The 20,748-nt window shown below is 40.3% G+C and overlaps 2 protein-coding genes across 4 annotated transcripts in view; one reads left to right on the top strand and one right to left on the bottom strand.

The window, feature by feature from the left end:
* Positions 1-20,748, bottom strand: part of NCKAP5 (NCK associated protein 5) — a 496,578-nt gene that overhangs the window by 459,711 nt on the left and 16,119 nt on the right. The window contains exon 1 of one of the 3 annotated variants that reach the window (XM_061349574.1): positions 14,532-14,629. The exons of the other annotated variants lie outside the window; for them this stretch is intronic. The gene's annotated coding sequence lies outside the window, so the exon portion shown is untranslated. Of the gene's footprint in view, positions 1-14,531; positions 14,630-20,748 lie in introns of those variants that run through there. 3 annotated transcript variants of the gene reach the window in all.
* On the top strand, positions 1,446-15,304 carry LOC133210323 (uncharacterized). Its single transcript, XM_061349606.1, has 4 exons — positions 1,446-1,554; positions 2,114-2,186; positions 14,515-14,925; positions 15,203-15,304. Exons 1-4 carry the CDS (start codon positions 1,446-1,448, stop codon positions 15,240-15,242), a joined length of 633 nt encoding a protein of 210 aa, XP_061205590.1. The 3' UTR covers positions 15,243-15,304.

Raw genomic sequence — 20,748 nt, 5'->3', positions numbered from 1 at the left:
TCATGCTGATACAGTACCTGCTGTTATTACATACATTTGAAACAAACAGGGCCACCACTGCCAGATCAAAAAACACAAGGCAACTGCCCTCCTGAGGCCGGGGACAGACTGAGCTAATGGCTGTCATTTTTGGTTTGGTTACCTTGACTACAGTTCCTTTCTGTCAAATAGTCCTTCAAGTTAGGTGTTCACTTTTCAAACATATAATCCTAACCTTTTGTTGTGGTATTTCTGAGCCTCTTTCATCAGATGCTGATAAATGTTTCCCTCCAAAATAAAAGATTGCATGAATACAGGCTTTCTTGATTCTTTCATTTTAGCTCCCATTTCCCTACTGAAATTTGAGCTTTAAGGATGAGACAAGCCACTTCCACCTCAATGTGTTTTGCTCTGTATGACCGCTTTGATGTCTACAAATTGTAAGCCCACATTTCTGACGCATTTTTTCAATTTAGTGAGTGACCTTCATAGCTGGTTGCCCTGTGGAGTTCATGCACATATGCTAGTACATAAATGCTATTCAAGTGGAATATCTTCCTTTTTAAGACTTCATTGAAAACTCTTCAAAATTTAAAATCGTTAACTCTTCTGTCAGTTATGTTTGCATACACCATTGCCATTACCCAGGAACAGCAACTGGATGAAGAATATGTATCCACAACAGCTGACAAGAGCCCTTTCATGGCTCAAAAAAACTTCTCCCATACAAATACCTGACTTTGACCTCAAAGCAGTTTAATTTTGGAGAAAAAGAAGAGAGGAAGGCTTGAAAATCCAGGGACAGGTTCTCACTTTGTCATTTAACACTGCTTCACTGATTTCAGCAAATTTATTGTTCAATATCACCTGGTGAGGTATGTCTCAGTATTTTATTATTAGCATTTTACTTCCATTTTAGCAGGGCCACAGTTTTAAAAAGACAGACACTGTCTGACATAAACAGACCGAAAAGGAAGGAGAGTGTTAAACATTTCCATGGCAACTCTTGAGATAACAGTAACAGCCTACCTAGCCTAGAGGGATAGGTAAGTGAGACTAAAATATGGATGTAACAGAAATACTTTCAAGGTCCTTTCTCAGTTTAAATACATAAATTTGAATTTAAGTACTGTCTAAGTGTAGATATTATGAGTCCTATATGTTTCATACAAACAGTAAAAGGACATCTGTTTTACACTGTACAGAATGATTTAGGTGAAAAAACCTCTCCTGAGTAAAGCCTAGGATCTTTGAATGGGAAGAAATAAAGACATAACTATATCTTCCCAAGGGAAGTTGCGCAGGCCTTGTGTCATTTAAAAGTTCCACCAAAGAGGCAATTAAATTGACCTATCTCATACTTTGTTTCAGCATGTAAGTGGTTGACTTAGAAGGTCTAAGCAATTATTTGTCATCATTTGTGATAAAACAGCTCCGGTCTTCCCAACACCCTTTGCACTAGCACCATGAGAAAGCCCTGTGGTTGCAAGAAATTGAACAGCAATAAAAGGCCAGTGGCATGGCCAGCAAAACCAGAGCAAGCAAAAAAGCTTGAAAATTTTGGAGGAACAAAAGGTATTAATGGAGTCAGATAGCATTCTAAAAAATTGAGAATGCTTTGGGGAAAAACAATAAAAGAACAGAATAGCTTTGAATAATAATTCATGAATATCATGGATAACACCAAAATAATCCTATTCCAACACTGGAGGCCTCATTCCACGTGGCTTACACTCAGAGGCAGGAAGCGTGAGGTGAGGCCCTTCAAACTGATTGTCCCAGCCACACTGCAGGATGACTTACAAAGCAGACTCTGGGCTGCAGAAACTTGAGCTTACTGCATTTGGACAAACTACCAATTGTAATTTTCTCAAAAGCATGTTGAAAATTACTCCATGAGGGGTTTAGCATTTCTACATTGAGGCTGTGGCTACGCTTCCACCACCTTGCTTCTGCCTAAAAATGCCTCTCACCTCAGACAGCAATTAGAAATCCAATTAGAAACCTCAAATCCTGTGCAAATCTTTGTTTCAACTCCAGTGATTCCGTTTTTCTTTGAGGGAGATCAAATAATCATTTATCTCCAATCTTGCATCTTCTAAACCACCTGCTGTTCTCATTACTCTCCCCTCAGCTCTTGCTAACTCTGAAAGTGTGGCGCTCCGAGCTCAAGGCAGGATTCCAGCTGAGCTTTCACCAACGCTGAGGTGAGCAGAGTAATTACATCTGACACTCCGCCTACAACATTCTGGAATTGCATTTGCCTTTTTATAACTTCATCATGTAGTTGGCATACAGCTGAGTAGCCAAAGCCTTGTGGTACGTAATGTATTTAATTTCCAAAACCAGAACTATACTTCCAGTTTAACCCCTGTTCTGATGTCATCCTTCAGAATGTTCCATGCCCCTCTTCTTCATTCTAAGTCATAACAAATTTTGTAACTGCATCTGCTGCTTCATTATCTAACTTATTAAAGGAAAATGCTGACCAGAACTGAGTATACATCAGATCTGATCTGCCCCAACTCCAGAAGCCTTCCAGTTCCATACTAAGCCACTGCTCACCACTCAGACAGGTGAACAGTTGGCTTTAAGGTTGTTTGAAAAATCTGTTTTGTTATGGCAATGGTCTCTAGGGCACCTTACCTAACTGGCTTATGAGAAATGGCTTTTGGGACTGTCAAAAACATCTTTGCCTAAAAAGTACCTAAAAACTCTCAGATATATCAAAGATACTGCTTCCACCCTGTCAGTAGTTCAGTTATTCTACCATAATTATATTATTTGTAAAGATAAAAGTCTTGATTGTCTTATCCTAGAATCCATAAGGAATCAGTATTTGATCAGACTGCTCTAGTATCCACTAGGTCTTCCACATTTTTCACTGTAAAGGTAATTGCTGTGCTCATTTTTATTCTCTTTCTTGGGATATAATTAATGAAATCTTACAGATATGCACTGACAGTTGAGAAACCACTCCAGCAAACTTCTTAGGTACTCTATAGATCAAGCCTGATGTTCACTGGACCCTTTAACTAGAAAATTCAAAACTTAATCTTTCCTTACATAGGTCTGCACACCTACCCTGTTATTAATTTCATTAAGCATGTGACCACAATTGACTGTTTGCTGAAGAATGAAACAAAAAGGCATTGACCACTCCAGTCCTGCTTGCTTTACCTTTTACCTCCTCTCTTTTGCTGCTTTTTCTTTTTTCCTTATTCCTAATATATCCATAGTACCCCCTGATTATATATACCTTTTTCAAGCAAAATTTTCAGAACTCATCTCACCAAGTAAGCATAACATGACTCACACAAATCCATAAAAACTTTTTGGAGACATTTCTCAAAAAAAAATCTGCTTGCTCTCTTGCTACTGATAAATATACCATGTGGATCAGCTCAATTCAAGTAGATTCCAGAGGAAAAGCAGTTCATTGGCTATCAAATATAATTCTCCTCACACAGAATCCACTGCAGAAAGCCTGATGAAGAGATTTGCACTGTGCATCACATCACTCTAATCTGCATGTTGTTAAAAGGTCAAAGCTCAGACTTAACCATTCCCTTCCTTGCACTTTGAAACGCACTACATTCTCTAGAATCTATTTGATGAGTGATTTCTACCACAGACCTATAGGGACTGTAAAAGTATTTCAACCACATTTCAGGATTTGTCTTTTTTTTAAGTTCTTTCCTTCTAGGATCATTATGAACTTCCCTCAATTTTTTTCCAATACTCAACTACTACCAAGTGACTTCTCGCTTGTACCCAGCTCCCTCTTCATAAATAAGTCAAGTAAATGCTTAAATAGTCTCTTAAATGTCATAAATTCCCTGCAAAGTTTTAAATTATTTATCATTGGCAGATATCTGGAAATTAGCCTACACATATTTGTCCAAGAGATAAAGAGAGATAACATTTTACTGACTGCTAGGGAAAGGCTTGCAGTACTGAAGAGGGAGCTGTCAGTAGTAATCACAACATGGAAAAAATAAATAGAAAAAAATGAAGAAAATTCTGCTTTTTTTCCTCCTCCTCCTTCCTTCCTCCCCTTACTCCTTTGGTGACCCGAGTACAATTTGCTAACAGCCCATCTTCTCCGACACAGTTGCAGATTCACTGCCCTTTTGAACCCAGCCAACAATCTTATTTGAAGCACCTACAGCACCAAGTATGAAAAACAACACAAAGCAGGAGAATGCTAACAGCGTTTATCATGTACTTACAACTCCCTTTGTAAACTTCTATAGTCAATATTCTACATTCTGTGTCTGTTCGAATGGAGAACCCAAAAGAGTAATGCTATTCCTCATAAAAAATGCTTGTACCAGCACTTCCTGCAGGTGAGGTTAAAAGGCTAGCAACTGGGTCTCATTTGAAATATGAATGTACTCAAAGATTACTCCTCTATTCTTCACTCTTGAGGTAGGTTTTAAAATGGAAAAGGAAAAATAAGAAATGTTACTAGGTAAGAATACATAAATTCATACAGTTCTGATAGATTTTATCATACTAACATATGCTTAGAAATTCTTCAGCAATTAAGTATTGTGCAGTCAAGAATACAAGCACTGCAGTTTCTTCAGGAGGCCTCATTTTCCTCATTTTGTGTCTCACTCTCTCCTGACTCCGCCATGCTTAACAAGCAGTAATTACTTTACTACAGAAGAATTACATTTGAAAGCTTTACTCTAGAAATACAAAGTCTGATTTAGCATTTCAGAAACAGAAACCAATATCAAAATGAATGAAAAAATAGGTAGAACATTAACATTTTTCACCAGTAAATAGTAACTGAATGCAAAGTGTTATGAGAAGTCTTAAGAAAGTTCTGTGTAATGAAAAGCAGTGTTGTATTGTGTCACATTATATCAGTGTATATACCTGCACTACCTCTGAATCACCTCACATAAGCCTAAATTGGCAGTGCATCTATGTCGGCACGATGCCCTGCCTTATCCTATTTAACCCAACCCAAACCATTGTACCCAACTGCAGTTAATGCAGCTATATTTCTTTTGGGACAAAGCTAGCTCAAAAACTACATTGTGACACATAGACCTACACAGAACAGTTGCAAAAGTGCAGTTTGAATGGATAAACTGTGCCATTTTTCAATTAAGTGACTTAATGGATGCAGCACTTCAAATCTGTTCCCATGGCAATGGAGAAATAGCAATGGAAATACAGGCTGTTTCCTCTTCCACTGGCAGTACATGAAGGAGAACAAAAACCTTTTCTCCATCTGAATGAGCAAAAGTAGACACATTTTCCAGTGAAAACATGTAAAGCCAAAATCTTTCCCATGTCCTGACCACAGTAAAATTCATGAATAAACAGAAAAGACTTGCCAACAAGGTCAAAAAACTTGGGTTTTGCTTTGTCAGACCAACAGGGGTTAGGACTGATTCACAGAAACATCCTGCTCCCATTCCTCCTGAGCTAAAAATCAAAGCACTGTTGGAAGAAGAGTCCCAGATATTCTTTCAAGAGGGTAAAAAAAGGGAGAGACAGCCTGCAAGGTAGCCTCAGCTTTGCTGACTAGCCATGACTTTCTGTTGTGTTTGGAAACAGAAAGCTAGCACAGTAGAGGAAGCAGAGAGCTGCACCACACTAAAAGTAATCCCCCAGAATATCTTCAATACTGAGATCAAACAAAACATAGGCAGCTATCACATGGTCTGCATCAAAATAACAGCAAATTGCAAGACAAACAACATTCAAATCGATTATTCTAGTTGCCTCTGCACCCATCTCTACCTTAGGAGTCTGCACCCTCCCATCACTCCCAAACAGAAAGTACCTCCAAAGCTGCTAACCTTAATAACCAAGGAGATTTCCTCTGGAAAAATATGTCCCTTCCACCACATTGTCCTACTGTTGAGTTGTCTCAGTCTAGCCTGACTCAATCTTTGGAAAACCTTTCTTTTAGGCAGGCCCCTAAATCAGGTGCTGAGAAAGCACCAAGACTGCATCATTGTTTTGTGATTGAAGGGAGCATTATGGATCACCGAACCTGAGTGTCCGGATACATATCACATTGTCTATTGTAGCAGCCTGTTATTAATCTTTGCATTCTCCTTGTACCTAAAACCATCAGTGAGAAACAAGAACTCCATTCTGCCAGACTTGCACTGTAGATAGATCTATCTACAACTCTAATGCACACACAGTGCACACACTAAAGTATAACAGGCTGTCCTGCATACCGAGGAAATAAACTAGAAGGTAGTCAGTCCTTTCAATAACCTTCTAAGCTCAAACACATGAAAAATTAATGCAAAGATTATCTTGCTAAAGTACTTGTAGTAGTAGTGGAAAGTTCATAGGCAAGACTCCTTAGTTGCTTTAAATGAAGCTGCAGATACTAAATTTAATCAGAAACCCAACCAAAGAACGCTGACATTTTGCAACATTTTCCGTAAGAAAATTCAGAGATTCAAAAATATACTGATGAAGTCTCAGAATAATCATCCTGACTTTTAATGCTTATGTAAAACATCATTATCATGCCACATGCCATCTATCATCTATTGTCAATCTTTAGAGGCCTAGGTCAAGTTCTCCTGTTTCTCTTGCACAGCCCAGATAACCAATTCCCTCTTTTTTTCCCTAATGCATTTATCATTAAGAGCTTAATTTAGGCCTTGCTGCAGCCGTCATTTCAGATCTAGCACTGGCAGTAAATCTGGATCAAGGCACAGCCTAATCCTAGGAAAGGAAAATGAGAGCAGAGATATTTGAAAGCAGCCCCCAGGACAAATACCATTCTGATTACATTGTCTGTCCACCTTACTGAAAAGTCCTTTCTCTGCCTTCCTTATTTTCATCTCCTGAGCATTAGTCAAGAAACAACATGATGCAATAATATATATCCTTTCAATAAACACACAGTAGTGTCACTGTGTCCTGAAATCCAGGACTCTGCTTTCCATATCATACCTCATGACACAAAGCTGAACACTAAAAAATGAAGGGCTCCAACACTACCCTGCCTTGTAATTAAATAATAAACAGGATAAAATGGAACTTAATTTAATTCCATGGGAAACTCACACCCACTCCATGGGAGTGCATCTCTTGCTAGCCTTCAGCACTGTATGAACGTCTCTTTTTATTAATAAATGCTCCTCCATCCCAGCTGCTGTGTTTGCGCATCTGTCTCCTTGTCACTCTCAACAGGTAGTTTTTCTAATCTCTTGCCTATAAATCCTCAAAAATCCATCATCAGGATATTCTGAAACAATTAGTACTGGATGTCTTTGCACATGTAAACTGCAATATATGCAAACATTTACAATACATTGTTGAATTGAACCCAACACATGCAGCTGGGTTTGGTTTTGTTTTTTGGTTTTTTTTTTGTTAATATTAATGAGACAATTCTTTTCTTTATAAAGGACACAGAGGCAGGTACTCTTTGCTGGCTGTACTGTGACAGCCCATGCTCCTCATCTGCAAGGAACAGTCTTTATACCCACCATGAAGCTCAGGAGATGAGAACTTTGGTTGTTCACTTTTGCAATGGTTTTGTGTGCGAGATGAGCATGGTTTGGAGACAGATTGTATTTGGCTTCTCAGAGAAAGCACATACCTTATGCCACTTCATCCCTGGTAGCTGAGTCAGTGGAACTTGGCTGGCCCAGACATGATTTATGTATGTGCTGTACAGACTACTGCAGTAATTTCATAACAAGAGTATCACAATGACCTTGACATGCCTTCTGTTCTCTGTTGGTTTTAGCAGTTTTAATGAATACATCTTTCTTAACCAAGGTATCAAGATGTGATCCATTAGATTACCCACAAAGATGATAGCTTCTAAATTCATTTTAAAATTGCAGTGAATGGATTTAAGAGTTATTATGAACAATTCAGAGACAGCGCCTGCCAAAAGCCTGATTAGGCTCCCAGCCATCATTTTTCAGACATGGGAAAAGCTGTGAAAGTAAATCTCCAATTAGGATGCTTGTGTTCTTTTAAATTAATGTTTCATTCCAATTTTGTTTCCTAGTTCATGTCATTTTCTGAGGAATTCATGTGCTGAAATCACCCCTTTGATGAGCCACAGACAAGAAGCTTAGTGTGCTTTGATGTGGAAAAGGAAAATGTGCCCCCTTTGTTTCTGTGGAACCAACTTGCAAATCAAGGAATTATCACAATCACTGTAGTTAATGCAGGGTAAGCCCAAATTTTATTTTTTTTTTTCAGCCAATAAAGAAGGCTGGAAGAAGCAGCTTGTCCAAAGAGTTATGAGCAACCAAGTAAGGATGAGAGGTTCCATAATTATCTAAGCTTCCCTCTTCCTTTTTCTTCAAAGCATCATGAAGCAGTGGACTGGGAAATCAACCTATGTTTGGGCAGGGAGCTCTGCAGGACAAAGCCATGCCAGCTAGACATCAAAGAACTACAACCCCCTAGCATATCACTCCATACATGTGCAACCTCTGCATCTCTTAAACAGCAAATAGCAAGACTGAATCACAGTAACAAGTCCATCTTTGGCCCTATACCTTCCAAAGGCAGGAGGAAGTGACCAAGAATATCCAGAGCACTCCTAACTGACACATCCCAACTACAGAGACATAGAGAACTTACTTTGAGTACAGATGAAATACAGTTACAAATGTACTCTGGTGTGTGAACAGGAGAGGTCCAAATATACAAACTTTCCCTATAAATACACATCCCTTGATTTCATGTTTCAGAAAAATCAGCGGCAAGGTTCAAAACTGCCCCAGCAAAGTCAAGAACAAAAGCATTTTTAAATCAGTGCAAGAAGGGTCAAGTATATTCTCTGCTAATGGGGAAGATATCCTGGTATTCGAAACTGGAAATGTCAATATTTCAAATATTAACATGCTGAAAACTGTGAAACAACTTTGTCTATCTTGCTAGCTTCTATAGCTATCAATCTCGAATCAAAGGAGGTAGCTGCTGTAAGACTTTGTACTTTCTGACCTCACTGCATTTAGAAGCATTAGTAATTACATCACATTTCTGTATCTGGTCTTCATATACAGCATGGTGCTTCAAAGTGAAAGTCACATTAAAAATAGATTTGATTAGATGTGCTAAGTGCCTACTGCAAAGTGCAGCATGCCTTCAGCTCCTGTGGACTTCTGTGAGAAAGTACCAAGCACTTTGCAAGACTCGGTCAGTTATGACAGGCATGTCTCCTCTTACTGTTTCAGCAGTTTCCCATATGCATTCTGTATCGGTAAAAGGGATAACTTCTCCTGTAGTTATTACAAGCTGGGTCACATATGACACATAAAAAGTTTATTCCTCACATACCTTGTTCAGTAAAACCTACACTGTTAATTTTAGAATTAGAAAGACACAGTTCTGCTAAGTTTTACAGCCCCTTTGCCCTGATCATACACAGCAGAGAGAAAGCTGTTACTGCACTTTATGCTGCTAGGGAATTTTTGATGCTTTTTTGAGCAAGTTTCTTCCAGGTCATTTCCATGTACAAAGTAGGCTGAGAATTAATAATATTAATAGGAATGTGTATTAATCACCCAATTGATTTTTAAAAGACACTTTTAGCCAGCAAACGGTGTCAGAATGAATGATATATAGTCACCCTGATTCCATAAGCCATCTGCAGCTCCTCATGAAGCTAAAAAGTAAACTCTTCAAAGAAAACTAATAATCTTCAGATCCAAAAATACAGAAAGAATGAAAGGAAAAAACATATTCCCTCCATTATGAGTCAGGTCCCCTGCAAAAAAAGAAACCTGAAGCAGTTGCATTTGGGAAGCAGTCATGTTTCTACTTCTATATTCTTTTCCATTCCTTTGATCTAAAAAATCTCAGCCACTGGGGACTGAACCAATCCAGGAGATTTACATGGCTTCTCAGTTCACTCTCAGGTGCTTATCACATTCTCTACTGCAGGCACTTTTCAACAATTAATTTTAATTTCAGTCTGGAAAACACATGCGCTAATATGAAAAAGACATTAACAGGGAAGACCACTTCTCTTAAACCCCACTGACCTCTGCATTAAGAAACTGATATTCTGTTTCTGGCTGTGCCATGAATCCATGCAAATTACTTCAGCGCTCGTTCCTCACTCTTCTCAAAAGCACATAACTTTCTTTTACACTACATTTCATTGCTGAAAAGGCCCAAATTAGTAATACAGCCCTATGATCAGCCAAACTTTTTTTATGAAGACAATTCCTTTTATGAGAGGAAGTGTCAGTACTTCCAGCCAAAAACAGATACTCTGTCATTGTAACACCCACAAGTGCTCTGCAGCGGGAAGGATATGAAGACCTAAAGAAAGAGTGAGCTTACACCACTAGCAGAGGGCTAAAATCTGAGCTCTTTGTCTTCCACTAAATGACACTTTCTGGTAAAATACTCCTAGGCAAAGTAGCAACAGAGACTAGTAGCTGTTGTTGGCAGTCATACAACAAACTCGATTATACAGCCATACCCAGTCCTTCCTTGCCAGGCTATCCATGAAGGAACACCTTAAATCCCAGAGAAGCCAATGAAAGACATGCCTGTGTCAATCATTTCTGTACTGGATGTCCTCACAAATGAAAGGTGTGAGCAGGAATAAGCCTAAGTGTACATGCTATAGAAACAGAAAGCCTGAATTTTACCTGTCTGGAATCAGAAAATCCTCCCAATAGACAACTTCTGAGAGTGACATGAACTCTGCTACTCAGTTTAGCCTGCCATTTTGCTGCCTCCAACATGTACACAGAGACCCCTAGCTGCAATTTTGCTTAGGACAAGCATTTGCCTGAGAGTACCGTTTAACATAATTTTAATTGAATAGTCAGGTTTCATTTTTAGCAACCACCACATGAAGCTGCACGACTGTATATCACCACTGTCCTACACAGAATACCTGTCAAGGACTTATTTTCAGTGGCACAAGTTTGTCACTCATCTGTGCAGTTTTCCACTGAACTTTTTCCACTTGGTGGAAGGGTAGCTAAAATGTACATTATTCCATACAAAAGTAATCAGAACAGTCTGTCTCTGAGCAGTGTGATATCTACCTCAAAACCCTGTGAAAACTTATCATCAGGCATTATTTCATTCTTATGAGAGAAACACTGGGAAGCCCTTTAAAAGTTAGTTACACAACCTTTTACGCTTAGACAAAGTGCTGACTTCCCATTGCTTTCAAGTTACTCAGCTCACAGGCAGTCCCAAAGATGGGATGCACATAGCTGTAGAAGCACAACAGGAACAGAACTGAGATGGACTGCACAAGGCAGACTGCTCAACAGCTGTAGGCATGCCTGCCCTAAGACGCAGCTGCCTGCATATAGAGCTGCCAGACAAGCCTAGCTGTGTTGGAGTCTAACTAGATGCGCCAGATACTTACTACAGTGCCAGATGTGCCCAGGCATACAGGTCCCTGAATGTTCTGACCACCCTCTCCTGAGGGCTGCCCTGAGGCCAAACACAACAAATGATAGATGTGTCCAGAGCCAGGCATAAGCTGGGCCAGGTCAGTTTTGAGGGCAATTTAATTGTCCGCTTGTACCCAATTAATTCTGTGTTCACACCTCACAGTACTCCTACTACTAAGATTCCCCTTTTCTCTGGGGTCTTGGAAGAGTATTTGGTTTTGTTTCTCTTATCCTCTCCTTACAAAAACAGGTATCTTGACTGATTCAGCAGGGAAGTGAAGGCCAGACTTGCCCTTACACTTCATTTGTAACCTGATCTGTGTGAATGCCAGGAAACACACTATCCTGCAGAAGTGATACATGAATCCTTATTTCTCTGATTAAAACAGAAGATTTAAAATCACTTATAGCTTCATAGGACCAGCATGTTCAGCAGGAGAACTGCTTTTATCAGCTAACTCACTTAACACAGTAATGAGCTCTTGGCCAAGAAACAGGTTATGTTGAATCCTACTGGATCAATGTGAAGGGGAAATAGCTCAGCTTATTTGAGTACCCCACCCTCTAAATGTCCACAGCAGGATGCCAAGATTGCCCACATATGCTATATGAAGGAAATCCAACCCAATTCTACAACATGATAGTGCCTTTTCCTATCCATCTTGCTTTGTTTCACTTACACTCAAGATACTAGGATTTAAGCAAATAGGGGGAGAAAAGGCTGAGGGGAGAATAAGGGGGAGAAAAAAGGCTGAGCCCTCATTACATCTTGTTTCTAAATCTTCTGCCACTTCAGTTAAATTCAATCAATTTTCACTCGTAAAATATCTATTGGAGAAGATCAATAGAATGATCAGCTGAAGTAGTAACTCTCTGAGTTAAAATATTGATGAGCAAAACTCTTAAACAAAAAATAGTCAAAAATATGCATAAAATGCAAATCGGATTGTGCTTGAGCATGCTGCAGAAGTAGAAGAGATACAGAAGCTACACAGGGGAAGAGGAAACTCCAGTCCTGTTCCTGTTGCTCACCTAAAGATGATCATATTGGGGTTTTGCCCTAATTTAGGGCAAAATCTCAATATCAAAGCAACTTCAGACATGTTCCCCATGGTAAAAAAGTTCTGCAGGGAGGGCAGGTATGCCTGGACAAGGGGAGCACATCAGCTGCTCTATATTTATCCCAGGTGCCTGCTTTCACCTGCGGTAATCACAGAAGAGCTCTCTAAACAACTTCCTATTTAGAGACACACATCTGTGTACCACACTGTGATGTACTGACCCATATACAAAGATAACTGCGCAAGCAGGAAGGGAAGAACAATGCACTGTAAGGCCCAAGACTGTGCTGGATTCTTACCCATCCCTCTAGTTATGGTAAGCAGAATATCTGCCTTTCACAAGTCAGCTCTGATCTAATCCTAAACAAACTAGTGCTGAGACATGCAGATCTGCAGCTGGTTCATGCTCAAGCTGATGAGCACAGCTGAGAACATCAGCACTGTGCTCCCACAGCCACACAGTTCCAGGCGCCTACCCAGTAACTCTGCATAGAGACTGCCTGGGCAATGTAGGTGTGCTAACCCAATCCAACTCATATGCATTTTATAGGCATATCCGATGGAATATTGCCATTTATCGCTTCACTAAAATATTTAGAGACATGTTACAATACAATACAATATAAAAGAGCACTGGTTTGGACATCCATGGCTGGGAACCACTCTTTTGAAAACAAACAAGCAAACACCATAGCGAAGACTGACCCACTCACTTGGCTCGCCCACATCCCAAAGTAATTTTTCTGCCCCAGGGTTTGTCATACAATACTTCAGGCTGAAAAACCACCCTATGCCACTACTAAGGCATCGTGTGCCTTAGGAACAACCTAATCCAATGACCTCCAATAAAGGTTTCTAACTATGTCAACAAGCAAGCAGCTGACTCCTCCCTCTGTTTACTGAAAAGAAATTAATTTACTATAAGTGAACATATTCGAACAAGAAATGTCCCATTAAGAACAATGGTAAGATGCATTTCATTTCTAGGGAGATAGATCTGTCTTCCTAAACTCTATGAGAAGGATTTCCTGTTAGCTCTGCCAGTTAGTAACAAGTCACTCATTTGACACCACTGTCTATAAAAGAGATGGATCATGAAAGTGACTGAGTTGCTGAAAAGAAAGGATTTTGAGGCCTGTGAATGAAAAGCGCTATGGCACAAAAGCAGATAGATATGCAGGACAGTGGTTATTCATCATCCTTGTCTTCTAATAAGAGCTTTCCAGACACCTAAGCAATTTCTGAAAATAGTTTCATCAGTTTTAGTTAATATCTACACAGTGGCATTATTTCTTTCCCTGTAAGGGGGAAAAGGAAAAAAAAAAGTATATTTTTAAACCATCTATAAAGTATGATTGAGGTATACGTTAGAAATCCTCTTAAAACAAATAATTTGTTATTTTCAGATGAGCCTCCAGAAATGCTCTCATCATATTTAGGCTAATATATAGCTATCTATGCAACTTTTGAAAAGCATGGACTGATACATAAGCATTAAAGGGCTGTGAGACAGCACATCTTCACCCATGGTTAACTGAGGGAGACTCAGAAGTCTCATAAATTCTTTAATGTAGAAGTATAAAAATCACGTGTAAGTAGAGTGACATGAGGTCTTGGGAAGCAGCTGGCAGTTGCTAGAAATTCACTATCAAGCATATGAATTTTGACCTTCCATTTACAACCAATCAAGTTATCAGCAAAGGCAAAGTATTCACCATCCTATTTTTTCCTGCTTGAGGCTACAAACCTTAATGTTATCTCAGTATGCATTATGAATTCATACACTTCATTAGGAATTACTAGGCAGAGAAACACGAAGTAGGCACTTTAAAGTCTTTACAGAATTTCTCACACTGAGAGGAAGAACTCTGGAGGATTGCGGAGAGCTCGTGTACAGGGAGTATAGAAGTATGAAGTAAGGGTCACCCCTTAGTTACTGCAACTTACTAACTCCTGATCGGTAGAATACCAAAATGTGTTTGAAGGAATGTTTTTTTTTAAAATATAAAGACTACAGTTATTGATGCCACTGCGATTATTCAGTGTCACACTGATTGGGCATTCCTTTTTACCTCCCGCAGAACCAGACAGAGCCCACCTGAGGAACATCAGCCTCCTGCACGCCCATGCGAGCCCTCCGGACCTCCCAAGGTGTCAGAAGGGCGTTTCCGTCACAACCGCGGCCCGCCGCTGCCCGCCGGCTTCGGGCCCCCACGGGCCGCCTCCGGCCACTACTCTACTGCCGTAGCGGGAGCAGGGCCGGCGTCGTTCCTAGCCCTTTGCTGCCATCTGGCGGGCAGCGGCCGCCTCGGCCCGGCCCCGTGCTTGAGGCGGGGGTCTCCTGTCACGGCTGAGAACGGCCTCAACCCGGGTCTGTCATATCTGTCCAACGGTGTGACCGGGAGCAGAGTGGGGAGGGGGCACGGTGCACTTTACAGTCGAGATGCCGCGGGGCCTAATCCAGCTGGGAAACTGGCACCAAAATCGCTTGGGTACGACTATGCCGACAATGAATTTCTCTCTTTAGCCTTTGTCTCGATTATTTAACAAGTGAAGGATTGGCACTATGGGCTATTTCTCACCCAGTCAGGCTCTTTTCTCATGCATGCAAATCTGCACACAGGGGATTTTGTGCCCATTTTTCATTTAAAAGGGAGCTAGAAGAGTATAAACGCGTCTTAGTCCTTCATGCTTCTGTTCCCAACCGGTCATCATTTTCATTTATTGTTTGTGCTATCCTTTAAAACTTATCACACCTTGTTTTTCTAGCTTTCCATTCTGCTGTCTTTTGCTATTGCATGAGAAATAGCAGCACTTTTCCAAGAAGTGACTCAGGAAGCGACTTGAAGGAATAACGCAGCAAGTACCACCCCCCCACCCCCCCCCAGGTGACTGATGCACCTCTTTATGAATCCCACATAAGCAAACAGCAGTTCCAACGCTGCCAGTACAAAGGAAAGGATTTTTGACTTCTTCTTCTGCTATTTTTAGGTGTATAAACCAAACCAAAGACGTAAAGGATTATTCTAAATGATGACAGAATAAGAAATTTAATAATCTACTACTGTGGATTTGGTAGTGAAAGGGTTAAAATATTTAAACATAATAAAAGGTGGCAAATTACTTAATAATGCCTGCAAAACACTGAGAATTTTCTACTGGACTAATATTTTTTTTATTTTATTAAAATAAAAATGCTCCAAATCTTCCTTTTTTCTTCTTCTTTTCTAGATCATTCCTATGTTGTGTCAGATTAGGTGGTCATCACAGGGAGCTGCCCCAGAAGAGCCACAATTGGTATCCTGCTCTCCAGGATTGGTACCCTTTGGCCTCTCTCCCTCCTCTCTAGGCCAGATTCCCACAAAACTGCAATTCCCATAGTTTGTCCGGGGGGGGGTGTAATAATCTCCTGCATACAATAGCCGGGAGTTTGGTGGAAGAGAAATCTACTCCCTCTTTCTGGAACCCCAGATTAGGTGCGTATACAGAAAGTGACACCGGACCACAGCTCTGATCAGTCTGGCCTTGCACTCCTGCCACTTGGCAGATGTACTCCAGTGTCCCACAAACTTGACAGTGCCTTGGCCTACACCCTCATCTAAGGCATCTTTGATATTATAGGAATCTGTTGAGTAACTTTTTGTAGGCTGACCCACTAGGCCAAAAGGCAGCAGTAGGTTCTTAATGGAACTTTTGCTAAAGCAAGGCACAGAGCAGGGCTGAAACAAGGCATTCTGCAACATTCAAAACAGGGGGGAAGGAGTGGGGGGAACCAAACCAAAACACCCAAAAAGAAAACCCAACCAACCCACCATAGAATCATGGAATCATAGAATGGTTTGGGTTGGAAAGAACGTTAAAGTTTATAAAGTTCCAAACTCCCAGCCACCTTCCACCAGATCAATTTGCTCAAAGCCCCATCCAACCTGGCCTCGAACACTTCCAGGGATGTGGCAGCCATAACTTCTTTGGGCAACCTGTTCCAGTGCCTCACCACCCTCACAGGGAAGAATTTCTTCCTAATAGCTGATCTAAATCTAACCTCTCCTGGTTTAAAGCCATTGTCCCTTGTAGTGGCCTATCACTGCCTGGCCTTTGTCAGAAATCCCTCTCCAGATTTCTTGTAGGTCCATTTAGTTACCAGAAGACTGCTCTAAGTTCTCCACAGAGCCTTCCCTCCTCCAGGCTGAACAACCCCAGCTCGCTCAGCCTGTCTTGACAGGAGAGGTGCTCCAGCCTTTTGATGTTCATGGCCTCCTCTGGACTCACTCCAGCAGGTCCATGTCCTTCCTATGTTGGGGGCCCCAGAAATATTACTAATACATATTACGTATTTATACATTATCCCAGACATGTTATAACATACTACATTTTAAAAAAATCCAGTGCTGTGCAGGTGCACAAAAGAAAAGGGACAAACAAGGAGTTTCAAGTTTTTCGAATCCATTTTACAGAAACAAGAATGAGTTAAAATAAGAGGCTCTTTCCCATGCATCTCACTGGGGAAAAAGAGATATGGAACAAAGTAAATACTCTCTGGAAAGATTTTTAAATGACATTTTCTGTCAAAAGAAAAGGTTTGTGTCAAAACAGCAATGCCAGAACAAAAGAAGGGCTCTCTGCAGATGACATTAATAGCACCTGCAGTGTTAGGTAAGTCTTTTGTCTAGACCTACTATTTACAGGTGCTTCTGCTGTGGAGCAAGAGGTCAATCAACCTGAAAGGTGGCATCACATCACTACCCAAGAAGGCAACAATCAACCTCAATTAAATGGCTCAGCTGAGGTTTCCAGTCAGAGGTGAAAACAGCCACGTTGGTCTGACTTCAGGTGGCTTTATAACCAAGAAACAAAAAAACGAAGAGAGTTCTCTTGTAGTAAAGTCTCTGTTCATTTTTGGCACTTTATCAGGGACACCTTCAAAATTCATCAAAACAAGCTTATGAAGAATCACCAGTCTCATATGGCTGGGGCAGCTGGTCATATTTCACTATGAAGTGTATTGCTCATTTTAGGACTGTAGTTACCATTGCTGCCACATAAATTTTGTGCCCTTCTTACTGTTGGGAAAACTCTTTACATTAAAAAAAACAAACAGATACAGAAGTGCTGAAAGAGAAGTACAAGACAGCTGCTAAGAGCAGAGACACATTCAAGAGCTTCCACGTGTTAGTGTTCTGTGAACCTCCAGAGATTCGGAAAAGCCAACTGCAAAGTCTGAAGTTACGTGCTGATTTCCCTGCCAGAGGAAGTGGTGATTGCTTCAAATTCCAGATTTGTCAAACATTAGGTAATTTCTGAAACTTCATCTGAAAGGAATAACTAGAGCTGAGCCAGATCATGCTGAGAGGATCCCAGTAATTCACTGTAAGGAACAGCATTCATCACCGTCCTTTAATCATGCAATTCCATGTGTTAGCAGAAAGTTAAGTAGAAAGACCTCTGGACTTAACTGATCTGTTTTTTACTTACTTTGCCCATACGGCCCCTTGCTGCACCTCAGTTCTCTACATACTGGAAGAGTACAGCCTTTAAGAGATGCACACACCCTCACTGGAGCACACAGAAACAATCCTTGTCATGATGCTTTAGACAGCTTTGGTTCTTTCATACAGCTTGCAAAAAAAGATGCACTTGTTTCTATGATCTCTCTGACCATACATAGTTTATTTTTACTTTATGGCTTCTTGGAGAAAAGATCTTAAATGAAAGTTAAGTCCATTAGATTTATCCTTAAGTTTTTCTATGGACATCAGTCAGTCAAAAAAGTTTCCCTGTTTTTGCAACATTCCTGTACTGGGACTAGTCCCTTCTGCTGAGCCAACAGGGTTTCTTGTGACAGGCTGGTGAGCCTAAGGAAGGAAGCGAGCCTTGTAGCTATGTGTAATAAAAGGCTTTGCAGTTAAGGTAAGGAACCTCAGCCTGATTTGCAACAAAATGCACTTTTTTTTTAATGCAAAACTATGTGAATGGTGTCATCTAGCAAGGTTTTTCTGCTGTGGAGTTATTGCACAAAGACCTATCTTAGAACCTATTCTCTAGGTAAGAAACCTAGGCCACCTATTTTCTCTCTGGTGTATTCACACTCCTTACACTTCATTTAGCTAGAAGAAAACAAGATATGATGAGAAAAGGTTTCAGAATAACTAAAGAAACCCTAAAATCATCACTCAGAGGCTAAACGGTGACTCACATTATTTTAAATGAGGAGTGACCAGTGTTAATCCTGCTAATAATTAAACATTCAAATCTAAGCAACATAGGTTTAATTAAGCCTAGACCAGTCCAAAAATGAACAGGAGGCACTGCTCTTATACATGCTTCTTTCAAGCTAGATAGCAAATGACTTCAAGCTTCTCCAAAAACTCCTTAACCTTGGATGAAGCCTCCTGAGAGTAAAAAAGCACTTTTCAAAAGCAGCAAAGCATCTGAGGGAAAAGCTGTTTAGGCATTGATGTGGCTTCATAACATTTATATTGAATTACTACAGCAATTAGGTGGAGTTAGATTAACATTTCATTGGGAAAGGCACCCACAAAAGCCTGTTGTTTGCTCTCACAGTTGAACTATACAGAGGAAGACAATCAGTTGGTGAGAGGCACAAAGTGACAGCAAGAAGGGCATGACTAATGCAACAGACAGCACTTGCAGCAGCGCTAGCACTCAGAAGGGGTCCAGCTTTTCAGATAATACAGTTAGAAACTCTTTAGAAAGCACAGAGGTACTGAACACTGAATGAGAATGCTCACTGAATGGTGAGTTGGCTCTAAACCACAAGCTTCCATCCAAAAATTGTCCATTTTTAATAACCACAAGCAAGTGACTTTGTATAACATGTGTTATCTTCTGCTTTAGTACAAATAGTTAAAAGCTACCAGCTTTTCTTTGAACTGGAAGAGAACAGAGTGGCTCATAGATGCAGAAGCAACTGAAAAGTATTTAAAGAAATTACAGATTTTGATTTGAGACCACTTCCTGACTAATACTGCAGACAGAGTAATATGCATTATCATCATGCTGCTAAGTATTTGTGACAGAGCTTCCAATCACTGCACCTTTTGTGTAATCATGCCAGCATACCCTAGTACTATGCTACAGATTTTAAATATAGGAAACGCAGACTGACGATGTATATTTGGAATACAGAGAACCTAGATCAAAGCTGGGTGCCAAAGCAGAAGGCTTTTCATGATTGGAGGGAGGAAATGTCAGGACAGCCTGAACAGTGCAGAATTTTGAGTCATGTACATCCTCCTACTCTGAAGCCAGATAGGCAGTGAGTCCTGTGAGAGGAGGTAAAATGGACTTTCTTGCTGCAAAACAAATCTGACATCCAAAAACTTTCAACTCTGAGGAGCCTGTCAACACATCAAGATTACACACAACCAAGGCCCGGAGTAGGATAGGAAAAACCTGATATTCTCCATGATAATTTTCTTATTAGAGAGTTGACAGAGTGATTATCATCTCAGGGGAGGCTCTCAGTGCAGAACTTAACATCTGTGGAGAAAATGCAACTGACACGGCAGGATATAATTTCATCACACACAAGTTAAGCAAAAATTTCAGAATTCTGAGCTAAATGTTTTCTTTTAGTTTTGTTGAGACAAGTACTTTCAGAATTCCAAATGTTCCACAGAAATTATCTGTATTCAAATGGCTGAATAACTTAATTTTTGCATGTTTCCAATCTCACCAAAATGACTAACCTCAAAAGAATTTCACAGACAAGTTTATAAGCAGAGATATACCTTGACTATTGTAATCAACATATTTCAGTGACAAAACGTTACAACCAGATGAATGCTCCATCAGCTCTAGGTCACTGCAATTATAAGAACGTTACAGTACAGGAATTCTCCAAGCTGCCATGAATGTTTTTTAAAAGCTTTCCTTCAGCACTTGTTTGTTGGACCTTTGGCAATCCAGGAAACATGTTCATATCATGCATATGCAACCTTCTTAGCATTCATTTACTCTGAAGCAACAACATGCTCTACCTGTCCCTGAACATCACAACACATTCTTCCAACACAAAGCAATGCCAGTGCAGCAGGATGAAGAATAGTTCACTGTGACAGCTATGTGATCGTAGCTAATCTTTTTATTCGCAGCACTTCTCAGCCCATTATTATCATAAAAAAAAGACAAATGGAAAAACCTGTAGGTATTCTGTTGTCTCTATAGATTGTTGCAGGTAAGAGCTGCAGGAGTCCAGAAAACAGTGCTCCTTCACTGCAAATCTGTACACTGCCAGCAACCCACACTCTGCAAGGAATGCTTGATTTGAGGAAATGAATTCTCTGATTTGAATC

Source organism: Neopsephotus bourkii, unplaced genomic scaffold (assembly GCF_033783945.1).
Source record: "Neopsephotus bourkii isolate Nb327-2 ecotype Australia unplaced genomic scaffold, CSIRO-AGI_Nbou_v1 NB_450, whole genome shotgun sequence".
Lineage (NCBI taxonomy): Eukaryota > Metazoa > Chordata > Aves > Psittaciformes > Psittacidae > Neopsephotus > Neopsephotus bourkii.
This window is presented reverse-complemented; position numbering and strand designations above follow the sequence as displayed.

Coding starts and splice junctions, on each gene's coding strand:
- LOC133210323 (XM_061349606.1), top strand. CDS start 1,446: ATGAGAAAGCCCTGTGGTTGCAAGAAATTGAACAGCAATAAAAGGCCA. Junction 2,187..14,514: donor GAGCTTTCACCAACGCTGAG/GTGAGCAGAGTA, acceptor TACCTCCCGCAG/AACCAGACAGAGCCCACCTG. Junction 14,926..15,202: donor CTGGCACCAAAATCGCTTGG/GTACGACTATGC, acceptor TTGTTTTTCTAG/CTTTCCATTCTGCTGTCTTT.